This window comes from Manis pentadactyla, chromosome 11 (assembly GCF_030020395.1).
Source record: "Manis pentadactyla isolate mManPen7 chromosome 11, mManPen7.hap1, whole genome shotgun sequence".
Taxonomy (NCBI): Eukaryota; Metazoa; Chordata; class Mammalia; order Pholidota; family Manidae; genus Manis; species Manis pentadactyla.
In genome coordinates this window covers 90660271-90683022 of record NC_080029.1, presented here as the reverse complement: position 1 = coordinate 90683022, position 22752 = coordinate 90660271, and the positions used below count along the sequence as shown (strand labels likewise).

Here is a 22752-nt window from a genome sequence, read left to right as displayed (position 1 = left end):
AGAGACCCATTCAAGAGTAAAGGTAGATAAAAACTGCCAGACCACTGAACTATCCTGCAAAGTCAAAAATACATTTAATGGGCATAGCCTGGCATGCCAGGTAGAAGAGAGGGGACTGAAGCTTAATAAAAAGCAGGGAGACTAGAAAACTAAGTGAATGGTATGTTGGGTGAAGAGAAGTAGGAAGCAAAGGACATAAAAAAAGGATGAAGGAGCATGCCAAAGCCTTGCTGGGGGGAAGGCAGCATGGCCACAGTCCACAGCCAAGGGAAGAGCTTTGCTGGCTGGTTCTTGGCATGATTGGTTTCTTGGACTGGATGGAGGTGTGGCATTCAGCAGCAGAATAGCGGGAGATGATATTTAGATATGGGGATAACCAGTGAATGACACTAAACAGAAAGAGACTGGGTGTACCATTCTGTAATGCCCTGTTTATACACCAAAGGCAGGTTTGTGTCGACAGAACATAGTTGGGGTTGTCATGCAATAGCAGTAGTACTTGGGGGAGAAGGGGATGACGGGGTTGACGTGGGGCTGATGGACAGGAGGACTCTCAAGTTCCAGTTCTTAAATACTAGAAAGCAAGGAATAGTTTGGTCTCAGTCCTTTAGTGAAGAAATCGGATGCTCATTTTTTGTTCTACATCCACCTTCTCCAAAACCTGGAAAAAAATCCTAGTATTGGTTATAAAGTCACAACAGGAGACATACATCCCAAGCTTTATCTGAGTGTTTTTTCCCTTCCCTCCTGTGCAGAATTTAACTTTCAAACCAAGAGGAGGCTGACTGACCTTAACAAATTCTGTGAAAGATATTGCACTGTCCCCATCCTGATCAGCCTCCTGGATGGTCCTGTCTGCAATGCTGCCCAGCTGCTCATCTGAGATATTCACTCCAACCATCATGCGTAGCACCTGCAGGACCAAGAGCCAGGAATTACAGGAGACCTGGTGGTTAGGGGAACTCTTTTACTAAGATTAAAAATAAAGCCAACCCACTCTTTTCCTTTGAGGTCCTCAAATGTAATAGCCAGAAAGCTGAAACCCTTATCTCCTCATCTAGGCCATTCTAGACAATAATGTGAGCAGAACTCTCTGTCAAGGTCATCACAGAGAAAGGCAAAGCCTCAGTGAAGTAGTCCTTTGCATTTTACTCTCCTCCATTCTTTCTGCCTAGAATGTAATTATGATGACTGGTGGCACAGCAGCCATCCTGGGACTGTGAGGTGAAACTATGTGCTATGGATGCCAGAACAAGAAAAGAGAAGAAACCTGGTTCCAAGATATCATTTAGGTTCTGTACCAGCTGGACAATCTATACCAAAGACTTTTCGTTGCATGAGGCAAACTAGTTCCTTATTAGGTTAAAGTCAGTTTGATAGTACTTTCTGGAATCCCACCTAAATGTAGTTTTCTCTGAGGTGGTGCATTAGCCAGCTATTCCTAAAGATGGCCAAGAAACAAAGATCCTAGGTTAAATACTAAAATCTCCATTTTAGAAAAACAATTACATTTAACAGCTGTGAGAACTGTGGTAAAGAGAATTTAACACTGTTTCACCAAATTTGTGTCAAATAGAACAAAGAACCTTCCTCCCAAATTCTGCTCACATCTTTAGAATGTGAATATACTTTGAGAATTGCTACCTTCAGCAAAATAGCAGCTAATGACATGTCTTTAGACAGAGTGAATGGAGGACAGGGTGCTCTGTGATGCCTCACATCACTGTCAGCCACCTCTGTCTTCAAAAGTTAGGAGATGAGCTTTTCCACAAAAAGGCCTTCTAGCCCAGTTGTTCACAGGCCTTTCTTTCCCCAACTCCTTTACATCTTTCTCCAATCTCATGAAACAGATTTTTTTAAAAAGTAAATTACAAGGAGGGGCGGAAGATGGCGGCGTGAGTAGAGCAGCGGAAATCTCCTCCCAAAACAACATATAGCTATGAAAATATAACAAAGACAACCCTTCCTAGAATAAAGACCAGAGGACACAGGACAATATCCAGACCACATCCGCACCTGAGAGAACCCAGCGCCTCGCGAAGGGGGTAAGATACAAGCCCCGGCCCAGCGGGAGCCGAGCGCCCCTCCCCCGAGCTCCCGGCGGGAGAAGAGCAGGCAGAGCGGGAGGGAGACGGAGCCCAGGGCTGCCGAACACCCAGCCCCAGCCATCCGGGCCAGAGTGCAGGGCGCTTGATACTAGGAAAACAGGGCAGCAAGAACAGTGAGCAGGCACTGGAGACTGGGTGCCGGAGGACATAAGAAAAGAGCGCGACCATTTTTTTTTTTGCTTTTTTGCTGTTTTGTTTTGGCGAGCGCTTTTTGGAAGTCTTAAAGGGATAGGGACCCCAATACTAGGGAAACAGGGCAGCAAGACCGGTGAGCAGAGGCCTGAGGCTGGCACCGGAGAATAAAGAAAAACGAACGACCACCTTTTTTTTTTTTTTTTTTAATTAAAAACTTTTTTTTTTTTTTAATTTAAAAATTTTTTTTTCTTTTTTTTTTTGGTGGGCGTTGTTTTGTCTTGGCGGGTGCTTTTTGGAAGTCTTAAAGGGGCAGGGCGGGTCACTTAATCCAGAGGTAGGGAATCCGGGGATCTCTGGGCACCCTAACCCCTGGGCTGCAGGGAGCAGGGAGGCCCCTTACGGAGATAAATAGCCTCCCAGCAGCTCCTGCTCCAACGCGACTCCACCATTTTGGAGTAGCTGCACGAGCCAGGCCACGCCCACAGCAACAGCGGAGATTGACTCCATAGCAGCCGGGCAGGAAGCAGAAACCCTGTCTGCACGCAGCTGTGCAGCACAAGCCACTAGAGGTCGCTGTTCTCCCAGGAGAGGAGGGCCACAAACCAACAAGAAAGGAAGTCTTTCCAGCCATCACTCGTCCCAGTTCTGCAGACTATTCCTATCACCATGAAAAGGCAAAGCTACAGGCAGACAAAGATCACAGAGACAACACCAGAGAAGGAGACAGACCTAACCAGTCTCCCTGAAAAAGAATTCAAAATAAGAATCATAAACATGCTGACAGAGATGCAGAGAAATACGCAAGAGAAATGGGATGAAGTCCGGAGGGAGATCACAGATGCCAGAAAGGAGATCGCAGAAATGAAACAAACTCTGGAAGGGTTTATAAGCAGAATGGATAGAATGCAAGAGGCCATTGATGGAATTGAAATCAGAGAACAGGAACGCATAGAAGCTGACATAGAGAGAGACAAAAGGATCTCCAGGAATGAAACAATATTAAGAGAACTGTGTGACCAATCCAAAAGGAACAATATCCGTATTATAGGGGTCCCAGAAGAAGAAGAGAGAGGAAAAGAGATGGAAAGTATCTTAGAAGAAATAATTGCTGAAAACTTCCCCACACTGGGGGAGGAAGTAATCGAACAGGCCACGGAAATACACAGAACCCCCAACAGAAAGGATCCAAGAAGGGCAACACCAAGACACATAATAATGAAAATGGCAAAGATCAAGGACAAGGAAAGAGTGTTAAAGGCAGCTAGAGAGAAAAAGGTCACCTATAAAGGGAAACCCATCAGGCTAACGTCAGATTTCTCAACAGAAACCCTACAGGCCAGAAGAGAATGGCATGATATATTTAATACAATGAAACAGAAGGGCCTTGAACCAAGGATACTGTATCCAGCATGACTATCATTCAAATATGACGGTGGGATTAAACAATTCCCAGACAAACAAAAGCTGAGGGAATTTGCTTTCCACAAACCACCTCTACAGAACATCTTACAGGGACTGCTCTAGATGGGAGCACTCCTAGAAAGAGCACAGCACAAAACACCCAACATATGAAGAATCGAGGAGGAGGAACAAGAAGGGAGAGAAGAAAAGAAACTCCAGACAGTGTATATAACAGCTCAATAAGCGAGCTAAGTTAGGCAGTAAGATACTAAAGAGGCTAACCTTGAACCTTTGGTAACCACGAATTTAAAGCCTGCAATGGCAATAAGTACATATCTTTCAATAGTCACCCTAAATGTTAATGGGTTGAATGCACCGATCAAAAGACACAGAGTAACAGAATGGATAAAAAAGCAAGACCCATCTATACGCTGCTTACAAGAAACTCACCTCAAACCCAAAGACATGTACAGACTAAAAGTCAAGGGATGGAAAAACATATTTCAAGCAAACAACAGTGAGAAGAAAGCAGGGGTTGCAGTACTAATATCAGACAAAATAGACTTCAAAACAAAGAAAGTAACAAGAGATAAAGAAGGACACTACATAATGATAAAGGGCTCAGTCAAACAAGAGGATATAACCATTCTAAATATATATGCACCCAACACAGGAGCACCAGCATATGTGAAACAAATACTAACAGAACTAAAGGGGGATATAGACTGCAATGCATTCATTCTAGGAGACTTCAACACACCACTCACCCCAAAGGATAGATCCACTGGGCAGAAAATAAGTAAGGACACGGAAGCACTGAACAACACAGTAGAGCAGATGGACCTAATAGACATCTATAGAACTCTACATCCAAAAGCAGCGGGATACACATTCTTCTCAAGTGCATATGGAACATTCTCCAGAATAGACCACATACTAGGCCACAAAAAGAGCCTCAGAAAATTCCAAAAGATTGAAATCCTACCAACCAACTTTTCAGACCACAAAGGCATAAAACTAGAAATAAACTGTACAAAGAAAGCAAAGAGGCTCACAAACACATGGAGGCTTAACAACACGCTCCTAAATAATCAATGGATCAATGACCAAATCAAAATGGAGATCCAGCAATATATGGAAACAAATGACAACAACAACACTAAGCCCCAACTTCTGTGGGACGCAGCAAAAGCAGTCTTAAGAGGAAAGTATATAGCAATCCAAGCATATTTAAAAAAGGAAGAGCAATCCCAAATGAATGGTCTAATGTCACAATTATCGAAATTGGAAAAAGAAGAACAGATGAGGCCTAAGGTCAGCAGAAGGAGGGACATAATAAAGATCAGAGAAGAAATAAATAAAATTGAGAAGAATTAAACAATAGCAAAAATCAATGAAACCAAGAGCTGGTTCTTCGAGAAAATAAACAAAATAGATAAGCCTCTAGCCAGACTTATTAAGAAGAAAAGAGAGTCAACACAAATCAACAGTATCAGAAACGAGAAAGGAAAAATCACGACGGACCCCACGGAAATGCAAAGAATTATTGGAGAATACTATGAAAACCTATATGCTAACAAGCTGGGAAACCTAGGAGAAATGGACAACTTCCTAGAAAAATATAACCTTCCAAGATTGACCCAGGAAGAAACAGAAAATCTAAACAGACCAATTACCAGCAACGAAATTGAAGCGGTAATCAAAAAACTACCAAAGAACAAAACCCCCGGGCCAGATGGATTTACCTCGGAATTTTATCAGACATACAGGGAAGACATAATACCCATTCTCCTTAGAGTTTTCCAAAAAATAGAGGAGGAGGGGATACTCCCAAACTCATTCTATGAAGCTAACATCACCCTAATACCAAAACCAGGCAAAGACCCCACCAAAAAAGAAAACTACAGACCAATATCCCTGATGAACGTAGATGCAAAAATACTCAACAAAATATTAGCAAACCGAATTCAAAATTACATCAAAAGGATCATACACCATGACCAAGTGGGATTTATCCCAGGGATGCAAGGATGGTACAACATTCGAAAGTCCATCAACATCATCCACCACATCAACAAAAAGAAAGACAAAAACCACATGATCATCTCCATAGATGCTGAAAAAGCATTTGACAAAGTTCAACATCCATTCATGTTAAAAACTCTCAGCAAAATGGGAATAGAGGGCAAGTACCTCAACATAATAAAGGCCATCTATGATAAACCCACAGCCAACATTATATTGAACAGCGAGAAGCTGAAAGCATTTCCTCTGAGATCGGGAACTAGACAGGGATGCCCACTCTCTCCACTGTTATTTAACATAGTACTGGAGGTCCTAGCCACGGCAATCAGACAAAATAAAGAAATACAAGGAATCCAGATTGGTAAAGAAGAAGTTAAACTGTCACTATTTGCAGATGACATGATACTGTACATAAAAAACCCTAAAGACTCCACCCCAAAACTACTAGAACTGATATCGGAATACAGCAAAGTTGCAGGATACAAAATCAACACACAGAAATCTGTGGCTTTCCTATATACTAACAATGAACCAACAGAAAGAGAAATCAGGAAAACAACTCCATTCACAATTGCATCAAAAAAAATAAAATACCTAGGAATAAACCTAACCATAGAAGTGAAAGACTTATACTCTGAAAACTACAAGTCACTCTTAAGAGAAATTAAAGGGGACACTAACAGATGGAAACTCATCCCATGCTCGTGGCTAGGAAGAATTAATATCGTTAAAATGGCCATCCTGCCCAAAGCAATATACAGATTTGATGCAATCCCTATGAAACTACCAGCAACATTCTTCAATGAACTGGAACAAATAATTCAAAAATTCATATGGAAACACAAAAGACCCCGAATAGCCAAAGCAATCCTGAGAAAGAAGAATAAAGTAGGGGGGATCTCACTCCCCAACTTCAAGCTCTACTATAAAGCCATAGTAATCAAGACAATTTGGTACTGGCACAAGAGCAGAGCCACAGACCAATGGAACAGACTAGAGACTCCAGACATTAACCCAGACATATATGGTCAATTAATATTTGATAAAGGAGCCATGGACATACAATGGGGAAATGACAGTCTCTTCAACAGGTGGTGCTGGCAAGACTGGACAGCTACATGTAGGAGAATGAAACTGGACCATTGTCTAACCCCATATACAAAAGTAAACTCAAAATGGATCAAAGACCTGAATGTAAGCCATGAAACCATTAAACTCTTGGAAGAAAACATAGGCAAAAACCTCTTAGACATAAACATGAGTGACCTCTTCTTGAACATATCTCCCCGGGCAAGGAAAACAACAGCAAAAATGAGTAAGTGGGACTATATTAAGCTGAAAAGCTTCTGTACAGCAAAAGACACCATCAATAGAACAAGAAGGATCCCTATAGTATGGGAGAATATATTTGAAAATGACACATCCGATAAAGGCTCGACGTCCAGAATATATAAGGAGGTCACACGCCTCAACAAACAAAAAACAAATAACCCAATAAAAAAATGGGCAGAGGAACTGAACAGACAGTTCTCCAAGAAAGAAATACAGATGGCCAACAGACACATGAAAAGATGCTCCACATCGCTAATTATCAGAGAAATGCAAATTAAAACTACAATGAGGTATCACCTCACACCAGTAAGGATGGCTGCCATCCAAAAGACAAACAACAACAAATGTTGGCGAGGCTGTGGAGAAAGGGGAACCCTCCTACACTGCTGGTGGGAATGTAAGTTAGTTCAACCATTGTGGAAAGCAGTATGGAGGTACATCAAAATGCTCAAAACAGACTTACCATTTGACCCAGGAATTCCACTCCTAGGAATTTACCCTAAGAACGCAGCAATCAAGTTTGAGAAAGACAGATGCACCCCTATGTTTATTGCAGCACTATTTACAATAGCCAAGAATTGGAAGCAACCTAAATGTCCATGGATAGATGAATGGATAAAGAAGATGTGGTACATATACACAATGGAATACTACTCAGCCATAAGAAAAGGGCAAATCCAATCATTTGCAGCAACATGGATGGAGCTGGAGGGTATTATGCTCAGTGAAACAAGCCAAGCGGAGAAAGAGAAATACCAAATGATTTCACTTATCTGTGGAATATAAGAACAAAGGAAAAACTGAAGGAACAAAACAGCAGCAGAATCACAGAACTCAAGAATGGACTAACAGGTACCAAAGGGAAAGGGACTGGGGAGGATGGGTGGGTAGGGAGGGATAAGGGGGGGAGAAGTAGGGGGGTATTAAGATTAACATGCATGGGGGGGTAGGAGAAAAGGGAGGGCTGTACAACACAGAGAAGGCAAGTAGTGATTCTACAACATTTTGCTATGCTGATGGACAGTGACTGTAAAGGGGTTTATAGGGGGGACCTGGTATAGGGGAGAGCCTAGTAAACATAATATTCGTCATGTAAGTGTAGATTAGTGATACCAAAAACAAAGAAAAAAAAAAGGGCAGTTCCTGTGTGGTAACCTCCAACGAGTTCTACACAAGGGTATAAAGGGCATATAAAAGTGTAGGCAAAGGGTCTGTTTGTGTTTATACAGAGGATCAAAGCCTAATTGGGCTACCCCGAAAATGAACTAAGATACGATATGAAAAAGAACTTCCAACATCTGCACTCTCTCGAAGACTCATGCCAGAAGATGATCATCAAAAAACCCCAACAAAGATCCACGCACTGCTACAGCTGTAGATGCACTCATCCCACCAGTTCCTGGACTTGCCATGGGAATAAGGAAGGAGATATCTAAGCTGGCCTGTGCATACAGTAAAACAACAAATTTGACTGGATCTATACTGTTGGAACTCAACCAAGAATTTGTAGAAGTGCAAATTGTAGCGCTCCAAAGTCTTACAACTACAGACTATTTACTGTTAAAAGAACATATGGCATGTGAACACTCCCCAGGAATGGGTTGTTTTAATTTGTCTGATTTCTCTCAGACTGTTCAAGTTCAGTTGGACAATATCCACCATGTCATAGATAAGTTTTCACAAATGCCTAAGGTGCCTTAATGGTTTACTTGGTTTCACTGGAGATGGCTGGTAATTACAGATATGCTTTGGTTATGTAACTATACTCCTATTATGTTAATGTGTGTGCGCAATTTAAGTAGTAGCTTAAAACCTATTCATGCTGAAGTTACTCTACAAGAAGATATGTCAAAGAAATAATCAATCTTCCCATGTTTTCTTCCACCTGCTACTTCTATAGCTTTTCTTCTTCCTTCCTAATTACAACCCTTAAATAGAATTCGTGCCTCATATCAAATTAACCGAGTATCATAATTCTTCCAAGTGGTAAAGATACCTCAAGACAAATGCTGGGCATAGAAGCCACAGGGCATAAATATGCAAAGAAGTAAAAAGCTAACCTTTTCAAACAATAAGGCTTCCCTCTCACTTACCAACTTCACATTTCCCTGTATGGCCCCGGAAGATGACTGGTTAGCCAGAGACGGGTAAGATTCCTCAAGGGAGGAACAACCTAAGACAGGCACAGTCGCAGGGGGGCCATCAGGTGAGAAATTGGGGATCAACAGAGGTGAGGCTTAGAACCTCACCCCCCCTGTTCTGAGAGAAATCTTCTGCATACGTGGATGTTTTATTGCCCTGGTCTAGCTTGGATTAACACATAGTCTACAGGCACACACCTGATCATCTACATTTGCTCTCTTACAACACTAAACTATGTTTTCTACCTTTATCTTGTATCTACCTACCACTTCAGCATTTTATTAAAAATAATAATAATAAAGAGAGAAATGTGGTATCCACATATAAATCAAGTATAAAAATCAAATGGGTATTCATATTTGAACTGACTGTTTATAGTTCATAATGCATGAGCAAAACCAAAAGTTTCTGTGATGACTGCCCTTGTACTGTTCACCATGTAACTTATTCACTATGTAAGAATTTGTTCTCCATGTAAGAACTTGTTCGTTATGCTTCAGAAGATTGGAGACTGATGAAAATTAGGCTTGGGGTGGATTAATGATTGTGCATTGAGCATTGACTCCCCTATACAGAATTTTATTGTTGTTAACAACCATTTGATCAATAAATATGAGAGATGCCCTAACAACAACAACCAAGAAAAAGTACACACTTCCAATTGTAAAATAAATAAGCAACCGGGATGTAATGTATAGCATAAGGAATATAGGCAAAATATTGTAACAACTTGGTATGGTGATAGCTGGTACTTAGAATTATCATGTATATAAATGTTGAATCACTGTGTTGTACACCTGAAAGTAATGTAATGTAATACTGTGTGTCAACTACCCTTCAATAAAAAATAATTATCTAAAAAAAAAAAAAAAAAAAAAACACCAAATGAGTATTCATATTTGAACTGACTGTTTAGAGTTCATAATGCATGAGCAAAACCGAAAGTTTCTGTGATGACTGCCCTTGTACTGTTCACTATGTAACTTATTCATTATGTAAGAATTTGTTCTCCATGTAAGAACTTGTTTGTTATGCCTCAGAAGATTGGAGACTGACGAAAATTAGGCTTGGGGTGGATTAATGATTGTGCATTGAGCATTGACTCCCCTATACAGAATTTTATTGTCGTTAACAACCATTTGATCAATAAATATGAGAGATGCCCTCACAAAAAAAAAAAAAAAAAAAAAAAAAGGACAGACTTCCAATGGTAAAATAAATAAGTAACCGGGATGTAATGTATAGCATAAGGAATATAGTCAAGATATTGTAACAGCTTGGTAGGGTGATAGCTGGAACCTCGAATTATGTATATAAATGTTCTACCACTGTGTTGTACACTTGAAACTAATGTAATGTAATACTGTGCGTCAACTACCCTTCAATAAAAAATAATTATTTAAGAAAAAAAAAAAAAAAAAAAGTAAATTACAGGAGGAATTTGAAAAAAAAAAAGGGGGGGTGGGTCCTGAAATACTGATCTGCATCAACATTGGTTATTTTTCTTCACAAATCAATTCTTGAAAATTCGAAGTTGTACATTCTGTGTACAAATGTACACAAATTGAAGGATTAATAAAACAGGCAATGCTAGCAAAATGGTAAATGGCCAAGGCATTTGCCATCTTCCCTGATGGTGTGGCCAGCTAGACAAATCTACCCTCAAATCGCAGCGTCTTCAGATCTCAGTCCAATTATTCTCAAAGGTGTTTTATTTTTAAAATGACATACCTGAATTGTGCATGTGTGCTGTGTGTGTTTAGTGGAGGGAAAGCATAAGAGTGGTGGTGTCTTAAACATCACTCAACCAGTCCATTAATGAAGACATGAGGGTCCAGAACAGGGTGATGCAAATCCCAGCAACCAGCAGCCCAAGCTGTCTGCCCAGACCTCCATGCCCAGGCAATGCTCTTTCCACTGCTCCGTGGTGGCACTTCAGGCTCCAGTCAGTTTGTTAGCAAATGGGACTTTTATTATAACTACCTTTTTTTTTACACTTCATTATAATTTTCTTTTCTTTTTTTTCTTTTGGTATCATTAATATATCATCACATGAGCAACACTGTGGTTACTAGATTCCCCCAATTATCAAGTCCCCACCACATACCCCATTACAGTCACTGTCCATCAGCGTAGTAAGATGCTATAGAGTCACTACTTGTCTTGTCTGTGCTGTACTGCCATCCCAGTGCCCCCACATACATTATGTGTATTAATCATAATGCCCCTTATTCCCCTTATCCCTCCCTTCCCACCCATCCTTCCCAGTCCCTTTCCCTTTGGTAACTGTTAGCCCATTCTTGGGTTCTGTGAGTCTGCTGCTGTTTTCTTCCTTCAGTTTTTGCTTTGATCTTATGCCCCACAAATGAGGGAAATCATCTGGTACTTGTCTTTCTCTGGCTTATTTCACTGAGCATAATACCCTCCAGCTCCATCCATGTTGTTGCAAATGGTAGGATTTGTTTTCTTCTTATGGCTGAATAATATTCCATTGTGTATATGTACCACATCTTCTTTATCCATTCATCTACTGATGGACACTTAGGTTGCTTCCATTTCTTGGCTATTGTAAATAGTGCTGCAATAAACATAGGGGTGCATATGTCTTTTTCAAACTGGGCTCCTGCATTCTTAGGGTAAATTCCTGGGAGTGGAATTTCTGGGTCAAATGGTATTTCTATTTTTAGTTTTTTTAGGAACCTCCATACTGCTTTCCACAATGGTTGAACTAATTTACATTCCCACCAGCAGCGTAGGAGGGTTCCCCTTTCTCCACATTCTCACCAACATTTGTTATGTTACCATTTGTCTTTTGGATGTTGGCCATCCTAACTGGTGTGAGGTGATATCTCATTGTGGTTTTAATTTGCATTTCTCTGATAATTAGCAATGTGGAGAATGTTTTTATGTGCCTGTTGGCCATCTGAATTTCTTCTTTGGAGAAGTGTCTGTTCATATCCTCTGCCCATTTTTTAATAGGGTTATTTGCTTTTTGGTTGTTGAGGTATGTGTGTTCTTTATATATTTTGGATGTTAACCCCTTGTCGGATATGTCATTTACAAATATATTCTCCCATACTATAGGATGCCTTTTTGTTCTGCTGATGGTGTCCTTTGCTGAACAACAGCTTTTTAGCTTGATGTAGTCCCATTTGTTCATTTTTTATTTTGTTTCCTTTGCCTGAGGAGATGCGTTCAGGAAAAAGTTGCTCATGTTGATATTCAAGAGATTTTTGTCCATGTTTTCTTGAAAGAGTTTTATGGTTTCATGACTTACATTCAGGTCTTTGATCCATTTCAAATTTACTTTTGTGTATGGGGTTAGACAATAATCCTATTGCTACTTTTTTAATGTCTGGTGATTTTTTGTATATACTTTTATCAGTTTAAGAAAACTTCTCTCTGTTTTTCTAGACTTTAAAAAAATCATAAATGGTTAAGTTTAATCAAATGCTTTTTTCCTATGGAAAAGACCATTCAATTTTTCTTTAACCTGTTAATATGGCAAAATATATTGATTGATTTTCTAATTTTAAACCCAACAGAATTCCTGGTGTAAACCCACCACTGCTACAACACAGTATCCTTTTTATATTGCTGTATTCAATGTGTTAGTATTTTGTTTAGGATTTTTACATCTATGTGAATGATACTTTTCTTGTGGAGTCTTCACAAGGTTTTCATGTCAAAGTTAGGCTAGCCTCATAAAATGAGTACAGCCATTATCTTTATTGAAATATAATTGATTACAATAAACTGTACATATTTACACTGTACATATTTAAAGTGTACAGTCAGGTAAGTTCTGACATAAGTACACACTTGGAAGCCATCACCACAGTAAGATAATGAACACACTCATCACCACCAGAAGTTCAACCAGGACTTTTTTACAAAAATCTCACTAGGAAAACATGACCACACAGCCTTTTTCCTTAGGATAAACTGACCACAACCTTTTCAAGATCCAAGGAAGACTTAAGAACAGCCTGAGGCCTACTCTAGCAGCACTGACTGCACTCTGGTGCTCTCTCCTCCCCACTCTCTGCTTGGGCTTTCTTTATCCTAGTAACAGAAAAAAAAATCAACCCTCCACTCCAAAAAAAGAAAAGCTTTCTGGTAGCCAGATCTGAGCCAGAGGATGAAAACATGCAACTACAGAATGACTGCCTCTGCTTTTTCTCTTCAGAACTCAGCAGCCCATAGGCAGCAATTTTAATTAAGGTAAATTCTCCTCACTGAAGAAAGACATCCCCAATTCAAAAGCAAAGGATGCTAACACTCCACCGCAGACTGTTTTGGTTTTGCTCAGATACAGAAATATAGGAATACTTTGGGTTGGTCTTTCATGTGGCCTGAATAACCTTCCATTTAGAAAACGTATCAATTCAGTGGATGAGTTCACATTAATGTCAGGGTGAGTGGAACCACTTTACTTTTTTAAATCTATCTTGAAATAGATAAATTTTCCCTTAGGAATTCCTGAATATGTTGGGATCCTAGGGTCCTCCAGATTCATAAATATTAAGAAAAGAAAAGAAAAAAGGGGAATTTCCTCCCCTCATAAACTTGTATTTGGGGGTGGGGTGTGCGAGAAGGGCAATACAACAGGATGAAATGCTAGATGCTGCTAGGACAGGGAATTATCCCCAGGGAGCAACAAAGGACAGTTAGCAGTCAGCTCAGGGAATACTGACCCTACATTTCCTTGACTCTTATGGCAAATCCAACGAAAAACAAAATGATAGCACTTACTGAAGTGTTATCAAATTACCTGGTTGCCCATATGCTGATTTGACAGTAACTGAACTATTTGATCTAAACCATCTAAACGATATTTTAGCTCTCCCAGTCAGCACCTAAAAGACCTTTAGTTGGCTTTTAAAAAGAGGAGACATCTGCAGTGAAATAAGCCAGGCAGAGAAAGACAAGTACCAAATGATTTCCCTCATTTGTGGAGTGTAACAACAAAGCAAAACTGAAGAAACAAAACAGCAGCAGATTCACAGACTCCAAGAAGGGACTAGCAGTTTCCAAAGGGAAGTGGGTAGGGAGGTATGGGTGGGGAGGGAGGGAGAAGGGGATTGAGGGGGATTATGATTGGCACACATAATGTAGTTCAAGGGGGAAGGTAGTATAGCACATAGAAGATAAGTAATGACTCAATAGCGTCTTACTACGCTGATGGACAGTGATTGCAATGGGGTATGGGGGGGACTTGATAATATGGGTGAGTGCTGTAACCACAAGGTTGCTCATGTGAAACCTTCATAAGGTTGTGTATCAATGATATCTTAATAAAAAAAAAATGTAGACATGTGTTTGTGAGAAACCAATGAGGTATTTCAAGTTTCCTCATGTTGCCTGCTTTGCCTTTTATCTAGGCCAGGCCTCTACACACACACACACACACATGAAATAAATGCTTAGTGAGGAAAGGAACATTTTCTGCCCTCAAGAATAAGCAGGCAGGGCCCAAACAGTCATCCACATGCACGGGAGCTCTCCCACATACCTGTAGGAGCTCGTCACGGGAGATCTTGTCATCTTTATCCAAATCATACAGTCGAAAAGCAACTGGTGGGGAAAAACAAGAAGTGAGTGGAAATACGGTACTGTTCTGCCCCTCCTCAGGGAACAAAATGTGTAAAGGACACCAGAGAGAAAACTGACAATGAATTAATATTTTTCGAAGAGCAGTTGCCATTACTTGTGGAACTTATAAAGACACTGTTACATTTAAGAAATTGAGATGCATCTCATAATTGATGGCATCTCAGCTTTGGTGAAATATGGTCCTTCTTCAGACAAATCAGCAAACTTAATAAAAAGAAAAAGCTGAACGTCCTTTTTATCTTAGAATGTTTTTAAAAGCAAACAGAAACAACCTGCAAGTGGTTCTGTAAGTTAGGTCATCTCACACAACCTGTCAAGTCTACCATATGTATGCCACTCAGCAGAAGCCAACAACAGGAGCCACACAGGCACTGAACAGCTGACCACACAAAGTACTGCTTTGGGAAAATGGGCAAAATGGGCAATTTGTGCCAAACTTCAAATAGTTTTTAGTACTTGGAAGTCCTGAAGGTAAAGACCCTTGGTTCCAAATAAAAATGCAAAGAATTTGATAGTCTCCTGGCCTTAACATGTTTCTCTTTAATGAGAGATAAATATTCTAGAAACTATGGTATGTAAGAGAGAATTCAGAAGAGCAAAAACTATTTAGACAGTACCACGTTGCTGCGGGGCTATCAGGTGAACAGTGTGGTAATACTGGACGGTCTCACAGGCACTGGGAGCAATCAGCACACTGAGGAAGGGACCGCCTTGTAATGACAGCTGACTTTAGTGTGGTTCTGAGGCTTCAAATCACTTCAAGTATCCCACTACGATTTTAGGTTTTTGGTAAGGTTCTGTGAATACTAAAAGGCCTAAATCCACTGCTCTAGAGTTATTTAGCTATAAAGATTTAGATATTGTCCTTAGGAACTCACTGTCAGAGGAGAGTGACACACTTTATTCACCTTAATACATTCTAATTCCTATCAGATATGTGAAATGCTGAGGAACAGAGCATATGGCAGATATGTCTTTCTGGTTGTATAAGGTCTTAAAAGACAAACAGAAATCTGATGAGGGGTGGCATTTCAGGTAGAGCTAATACTAGGTACAAAGGCATGAGAACAAGGATGAATACCTGGAAGTTTGAACATCGCCCTTTCCTCTTTCTCTGAATAGGAGTGAGTCCGCTAAAAGTCAAAGTAAAAACTTAAGAAAAATATAACTTACTCATTATAAGGTACATATTAGAATCCTGGAGGGGAAAGTAACTGGGCAAGACTTTGTCTGATATTTGTCTCTTCTCTTTAATTTGGTTAGCTGAGTAACTATCTTTACCAAATTTGAAAATTTATATGCTTAGGAGGTCTGGATTCCAAGGGAAAAGAGACCAGGATCATAAGTGTTCCTAAAGGAATATGTGTTTAATGTATTTCCCAAACATACACACACACTTCTGTATGTGCTGTCATCTTTCTAAAATACCATAAAATGTATTATCTACTAAGCAATCCTTACGGTAGCTTCAGGATGGAAATCTGTTTGCTAAATAACTTACAAACATTTGCTTGTGAATATCTTACTTGGGTACCTGGAAAAAATATATCCCTTTCTCCTAAAGTATTTACAGAAGCCTGAAATGCTAATCCTTGAAATTCAGCTGCCATGGACTGAATGTTTGAGCAATACAGTACCCTGGTTAAGACTCTGGGCCTGCAGAAACCTGACTCTGACACTCACTAGCTATGTGAATGTGAGCAAGTTATGCAACCCTCTGAACCTCAGGTGCCTGAGAGGTGCACAATGCGATGCACAATGAGATCAACAGAATCCACGTTGTACGAGGACTGAATGAGTTGGTACTTTAAGCAGTGCCTGGCACACGGTAAGAGCTCTATTGTCACTTGCCTGCCATCAACCTCTCTGCCCTCCTCTCATACCACTCACCTCTCAATTGATAATGCTTCTTCGTTCTCAGAACACAAGTATCCATTGCTTCCCTCGGGCCTTTACATCACTTGTTCCTTCTGCCTAGAGCTCTCTTCCTGTTCTTTGCATGGTTGGCTCATTCTTAGCTCAGATTTCAGCTCCTCAGACAGGTGTTCACTGACCACTCTTTCTGAACTAGCAACATCCCCCATTGCCTTCTCATCTTCCCTTAGTCATTTCCTTTATAGAAATTGCCAAGATCATAAATCTTGTCTATTCATTTGTCTTTTTACATATAGTCTGTCTCTTATTAGATCATAAGTTTTTTGAAAGCAAATACCTTATCTGATCTATAAGTCACTGTATATTGTGCCTAAAATAGTGCCTGGCATACAGTAATTGCTCAAACACTTGCTTAATGAAAGACCAAAATGAATCTCACTCAAACCTTTACCTTTTAATCAGTTTCTTATTTTAAAACAAAACCATGGTAAAATACAATAACATAAATTTTCCCTTTCAACCCTTTTTAAGTATACAGTGAACTACTTTCACATTGCTGTGTAACCATCACCACCATCCATCTCCAGAACTTTTTCATCTTTCTCAATGGAAACTCTGACCCATTAAACAGTAACTCTTCATTTCCCGTGGGAACTTTCTCTTTATGAATTTGACTATTCCAGGAACCTCATATAAGAAGAATCAAACAATATTTATCCTTTGGTCTATCTTATTTTATTTAACATGAGTAGATTCATCCATGTCATAACATGTGCCAGATTTCCTTTTTATGGCCAAATAATATTCCATGGTATGTATATACCACGTATTGTATATCCATTCACCTGCTGATGAACATTTGGGTTGCTTCCACCTTTGGCTATTGTGAATAATACTGTTGACTGTTGCTTCTTGGCTGCCATCCCAAATTCCACTTCACCAGTATTCCTCATCATCCAAATAAAACCTCTTCATGCAGACTCCTTACTTCCCACATCATTCATTATGTGTTATAAAAACTTAAGCCATTTAAGAGGACAATTAGAATATGGGAAGGGAAGCTTGTGGCCCTCCCCTTGCTTACTGTGCCCTGGGGCACTCTAAGATGGGCTGTGCCTTTCACACAACACATTGTGTATCACTGGTCTGAAGAGGAGAGCACTAAGGAACTACTCCTGGGAGACAGAGCATTAGTACTGTGTGTTTTGGTCTGTGCCTATATAGGTACAGTTTAGACATGATGGTTGCCCTTGACATTCTTTCACTGCAGCATTAAAAAGAAATAAGACGGATTCAAGATGGCAGCATGAGAGCTAAGACAGAGAACTCCTCCCAGAACCACATATATTATGAAAATGTAGTTGATGCAACTAGTCCTGGAAGAGCAACAGGAGGGAGGGCTGAGCCAGACTGCATACACCTGGAGAACAGAGCGGACCTCAAGAAACAGGATCAAGTTGGATTAAAAAAAAAAAAAAAAAAGAATTGCATCACCTTTCCCGTTCTCCTTAAATCTCGATGCTTTTTATTTTGATGCATAATAAATATTGGTATTTAATTTAAAAAAAAGAGAAATAGGATGAAGAATGCTCTTGGAGTTTCTGAAGAGACTGTTCTATGCAGAAGATGGACCAGAAACAAATTTGGTTCCAGAAGCCCACATTTTAAAGTAACATATCCCCTATGAAAGGTAAAGAGCAGCAGATACATTGCTAGGTATAGGATGTTCAATTGCTCTTAGCCATCTTGCTGCTTCCAGCTCTGTGGAAAATTCAGAGAAAACCAACACAGTTAACTCTTGAGCAACATGGGTTTGAACTGTGTGGGTCCACTTAAATGCAGTTTTTTTTCAATAAATATACTGAAAATTTTTTTGGAGATTTGCAACAATTTGAAAAAACATTTTCATTTCTCTAGCTTACTTTATTGTAAGAACACAGTATGTAATACATATAACATACAAAATATGTGTTAATTAACTGCTTATGTTATCAGTAAGGCCTCTGGCCAACAGGCTATTTGTAGTGATGTTTGGGAAGTCGAAAGTTCTATGTGGGCCTTCCACTCCATCGGGTGGGGGTGGGGGTCAGTGCCCGTAACTCCCCAAGTTATTCAAGAGTCAACTGTATATAGATAGAGAAGCAGACATAGAGGACTCCTCCTGTAGTTCTTGATTTCACTGGTTAAATTACATGAATGTAATCCCAACATATGGCTATATTCAACAGAATTCTAATTCATTTTCAGCTTTAAAAGTTGATCTGATCTCTTTTCATAAGGACAGGTCATATAGGGTTAAGGGCCACCCTGTTGACCTTATTTTACCATAATGGCCTCTTTAAAGACCCTGTCTCAAAATATAGCCATGTTCTGAGGTGCTAAGGGTTAGGATGTCAATATATGTAATTTGGGGGGAACAAAATTCAGCCCGTAACATGGGTTTGGTGGGGGGGAGACCAGCCTAGTTGCAGTCTCTGGACCCCTGGGAGAAGGATGGCTCCCAGCAGGCTCCAACACGGCATCTGCTCTTGCAGGGGCAGTGGGCTACACCAGCTTGTGACTCAGAGGCTGGACGAGCCGAGGGTCTGGGATGCGCCTGAGAGGGTGGGAGCCGTCAGAGTGAGTCAGAACCTTTGAGCAGCATTAGCAGTTTCCGCACACGGAAAGGAAATGTGAGCATTTCCCTATTTACTGCAGGTTAGTTAGTTCTCAACACTTAGGAAAGAAGAGCCCCCTGGGGACGCTGTAAATCACTGAAATCCACTCCCCGCCTGGCAAGGGCTGGTGAGAAGAGGTCCCTGGAAGAGAACAAGGCATGCCGGGCCCTGCTCTCCTGCTGGCCACCGCAATCTAAATGCAACGGGCAGTCCAGACCCTTTGCCTGGCTCAGCTGAAAAAAAAAAAAAGTTGATCTGAAACCAAGACTAAAGTAATGGTAAAATTATACACAGCTCTTTGCTGTTAATCTATTTTATCCTAAAAATTGCTAATTCCATGGCACTCAGACCTCTTCCTTTCTAACAGAATCTCATTCACAGCTTCAGGGGGGATATTCTGTCTGTTTGTCTCTGTCTCCCCACTGTCAGATGTGACAGGGAGGCATATAGCCCAACTGCCACTGAGAACCATCACGTGACCATGAGGAGCCATGCCTTTGAATGAAGCTGACTTTAAGGATGGTGGACCAAAGCAATAGAACAGACATCATCCTTGACAAATAATCAACTCTGATGCTTGCCTCACCTGATTTGTAAAATAAGAAAATAAATACATGGCATCCTAACTGAATGAAACACCAAGTTACTATCAAATCCACTAATGCTATTTGGAATATTTTCTTGAGGGTCAGTGTGAATTAATGCACTAAGACCACAGTAATTTACAAAGGAAATGAACTACAAGGAAAGGACCCAATAGATGTGTTGCATAAAATATCTGGATCAAGCTATGGTAATGCAAAACTAAAGAAGTATAATTTTTTTCTTTTCTTACCATTAACTGCTTTTTGAATGAAAGGTCTATAATGTAGAAATTAAAAAAAAACCCACAAGGGGTTCAATTTTCTTTGCCTATTACATGTTTCTTTTTTATTGTGGTAAAATACACATAAAATGTACCATCTTAGCCATTTTTAAGTATACAGTTCAGTGGTATTGAACACATTCATGCTGTTTTGCAATCATCACCCCATTCATCCCCATAACTCTCTTGTTGTAAAATGATCACTCAGAATTAGCCTTTCATTTGCATTTCAGTTTATCTGAACCTGGGCCTGATATAAAGAGAGATGTCTTTATATAGGGCCTGGTCCATAGTAGCTGAGGATGGGCAGCTTCTAACACTGTAGGTCTCTTTTAATCATTCATTCCTTCAACATGAAACTCTCTACCTGTTAAACAATAACTCCTCCTTATCCTCTCCCCCAAACCCTTGAAACCACCATTATACTTTGTCTTTATGATTTTGACTACTCTAAGTACGTCATATAAGTGGACTCATACAGTATTTTTGTGACTAGCATAGTGTCCTCAAGGTCATCCATGTTGCAGCATATTGCAGAATTCCCTTCCTTTTGAAGGCTGAATATTCCACTGTATGTATATACCATATTTTGGTTATCCATTCATTCATTGATGGACACCTAAGTTGCTTTCTTGTTTTGGCTATTATGACTAATGCTACTATGAATGTGCACATATCTTCTTGAGAACCTGCTTTCAATTCTTTTGGTTTCATACCTAGAAATGGATTTTCTGGATCATATAATAATTCTATTTCTCATTTTTTGAGGAACTGCCATACTGTTATTCACAGCAGCTGTACCATTTTACATTCCTGCCAACAGTGAACAAGTGTTCCATTTTCACCACATCCTTGTCATTACTTGTTATTTTCTGTTTTTTTGAGATTAGCAATTCTAATGGGTGTGAGGTAGTATCTCATTGTAGTTTTGAGTTCCATTTCCCTAATGATTAGTGATGTTGAGTTTCTTTTCATGTGCTTATTACCTATTCATAGATCTTCTTTGGAGAAATGTCTATTCAAGTCCCTTGTCCATTTTTGAGTTGGGTTGTTTTTTGGGTGAGTTTTAGGAACTCAACCAATATTATCCCAGATATTAATCCCTGATATTAATTAATCCCAGATATTTTGAGTTCGGTTGTTTTTTGGTTTAGTTTTAGGAACTCAACCAATATTATCCCAGATATTAATCCCTTATCAGATATATGCTCTGCCAATATTTTGCCCCATTCTGTGGCTTGCCCACTCTGCAGATAATGTCTTTGGATGCAAAAAAAATTTAATTTTCATAAAATCAAATTTCTCTATTTTCTTCTTCTGTTATCTGCCTTTGATGTCATATCCAAGAAATCACTGCCAAATCCAATGTCAAAAAGTTTTTGTCCTATGTTTTCCTCTAAGAGTTTTATTGCTTTAGGCCTTACATTTAGGTCATTGACACATTTTTAGCTAATATTTTTAATACAGTATTAGGTAATGGTCCAACCTCTTTCTTTTGCATGTGGATATCCAGCTTTCCCAGCACCAATGTTTAAGACAGTCCTTTTCTTACTGAATAGTCTTGGTATCCTTGTCAAGAACCAATTGATCATGTATATGAGAGTTTATTTCTGGGTTCTCTATTCTATTTCATTGGTCTACAGGTCTGTATTTGTGCCAGTACCACACAGATTTCAACGCTGTAGCTTTGTAGTAAGTTTTGAAATCAGGTAGTGTGAATCCTCCAGTTATGTTCTTTTTGAAGATTGATTTGGCTATTGGGGTCTCTTGAGATTCCATATGGATTTTAGAATGGACTTTTCTATTTTTACAAAAATGTCATTGGGATTTTGATAGGGATTGAATTTTAATGTGTAGGTTGCTTTGGGTATTAAATATTAAAACAACTTTGTGATATTGGCGAGGATGTGGAGAAAGGGGAACCCTCCTACACTGCTGGTGGAAATGTAAATTAGTTCAACCTTTGTGGAAAGCAGTATGGAGGTTCCTCAAAAAACTAAAAATAGAAATACCATTTGACCCAGGAATTCTACTCCTAGAAATTTACTCTAAGAATGCAGCAGCCCACTTTCAAAAAGACATATATAGCCCTATTTTTATCACAGTGTTATTTACAATAGCCAAGAAATGGAAGCAATCTAAGTGTCCATCAGTAGATGAATGGATAAAGATGTGGTACATATACACAATGGAATATTACTCAGCCATAAGAAAAAATCAAATCCTACCATTTTCAACAACATGGATGGAGGTAGAGGGTATTATGCTCAGTGAAGTAAGTCAGACGGAGGAAAACAATACCAACTGATTTCACTTATTTGTGGAATATAAAAACAAAGCAAAGCAGAATGAACAAAACAGCAGTAGACTCATAGACACTGAGAAGTGACTGGGGGTTATCATGGGTTAGGAAGGTGGGGAGAGGGTGAGGGGGATAAAGGGGCACAGTAATTCTCAATCATAATATAAGTTGGTCACAGGGACAGTAGTACAGCATGGAGAACACAGCCAATGATTCTGTAACATCTTCCTATGTTGATAGATAGTAACTGCACTAGTGTGCGGAAGCATTTAATAATATGAATAACTATTGAAC

At 39.7% G+C, this 22752-nt stretch overlaps 1 protein-coding gene across 3 annotated transcripts in view; it reads right to left on the bottom strand.

Moving 5' to 3' along the window:
- Positions 1-404: 404 nt before the first annotated feature.
- The window catches only part of CHP1 (calcineurin like EF-hand protein 1), a 48729-nt gene continuing 26381 nt past the window's right edge, over positions 405-22752 (bottom strand). For 2 of the 3 annotated variants that reach the window (XM_036923810.2, XM_057488706.1), the window contains exons 5-7: positions 14659-14720; positions 791-913; positions 405-661 (exon numbers count right to left, since the gene is read on the bottom strand). In XM_036923810.2, coding sequence (XP_036779705.1) covers positions 608-661; positions 791-913; positions 14659-14720 — 239 coding nt within the window. In that variant the 3' untranslated portion in view covers positions 405-607. Of the gene's footprint in view, positions 662-790; positions 914-14658; positions 14721-18536; positions 19525-22752 lie in introns of those variants that run through there. The other variant, XM_036923812.2, reaches the window with a different exon arrangement.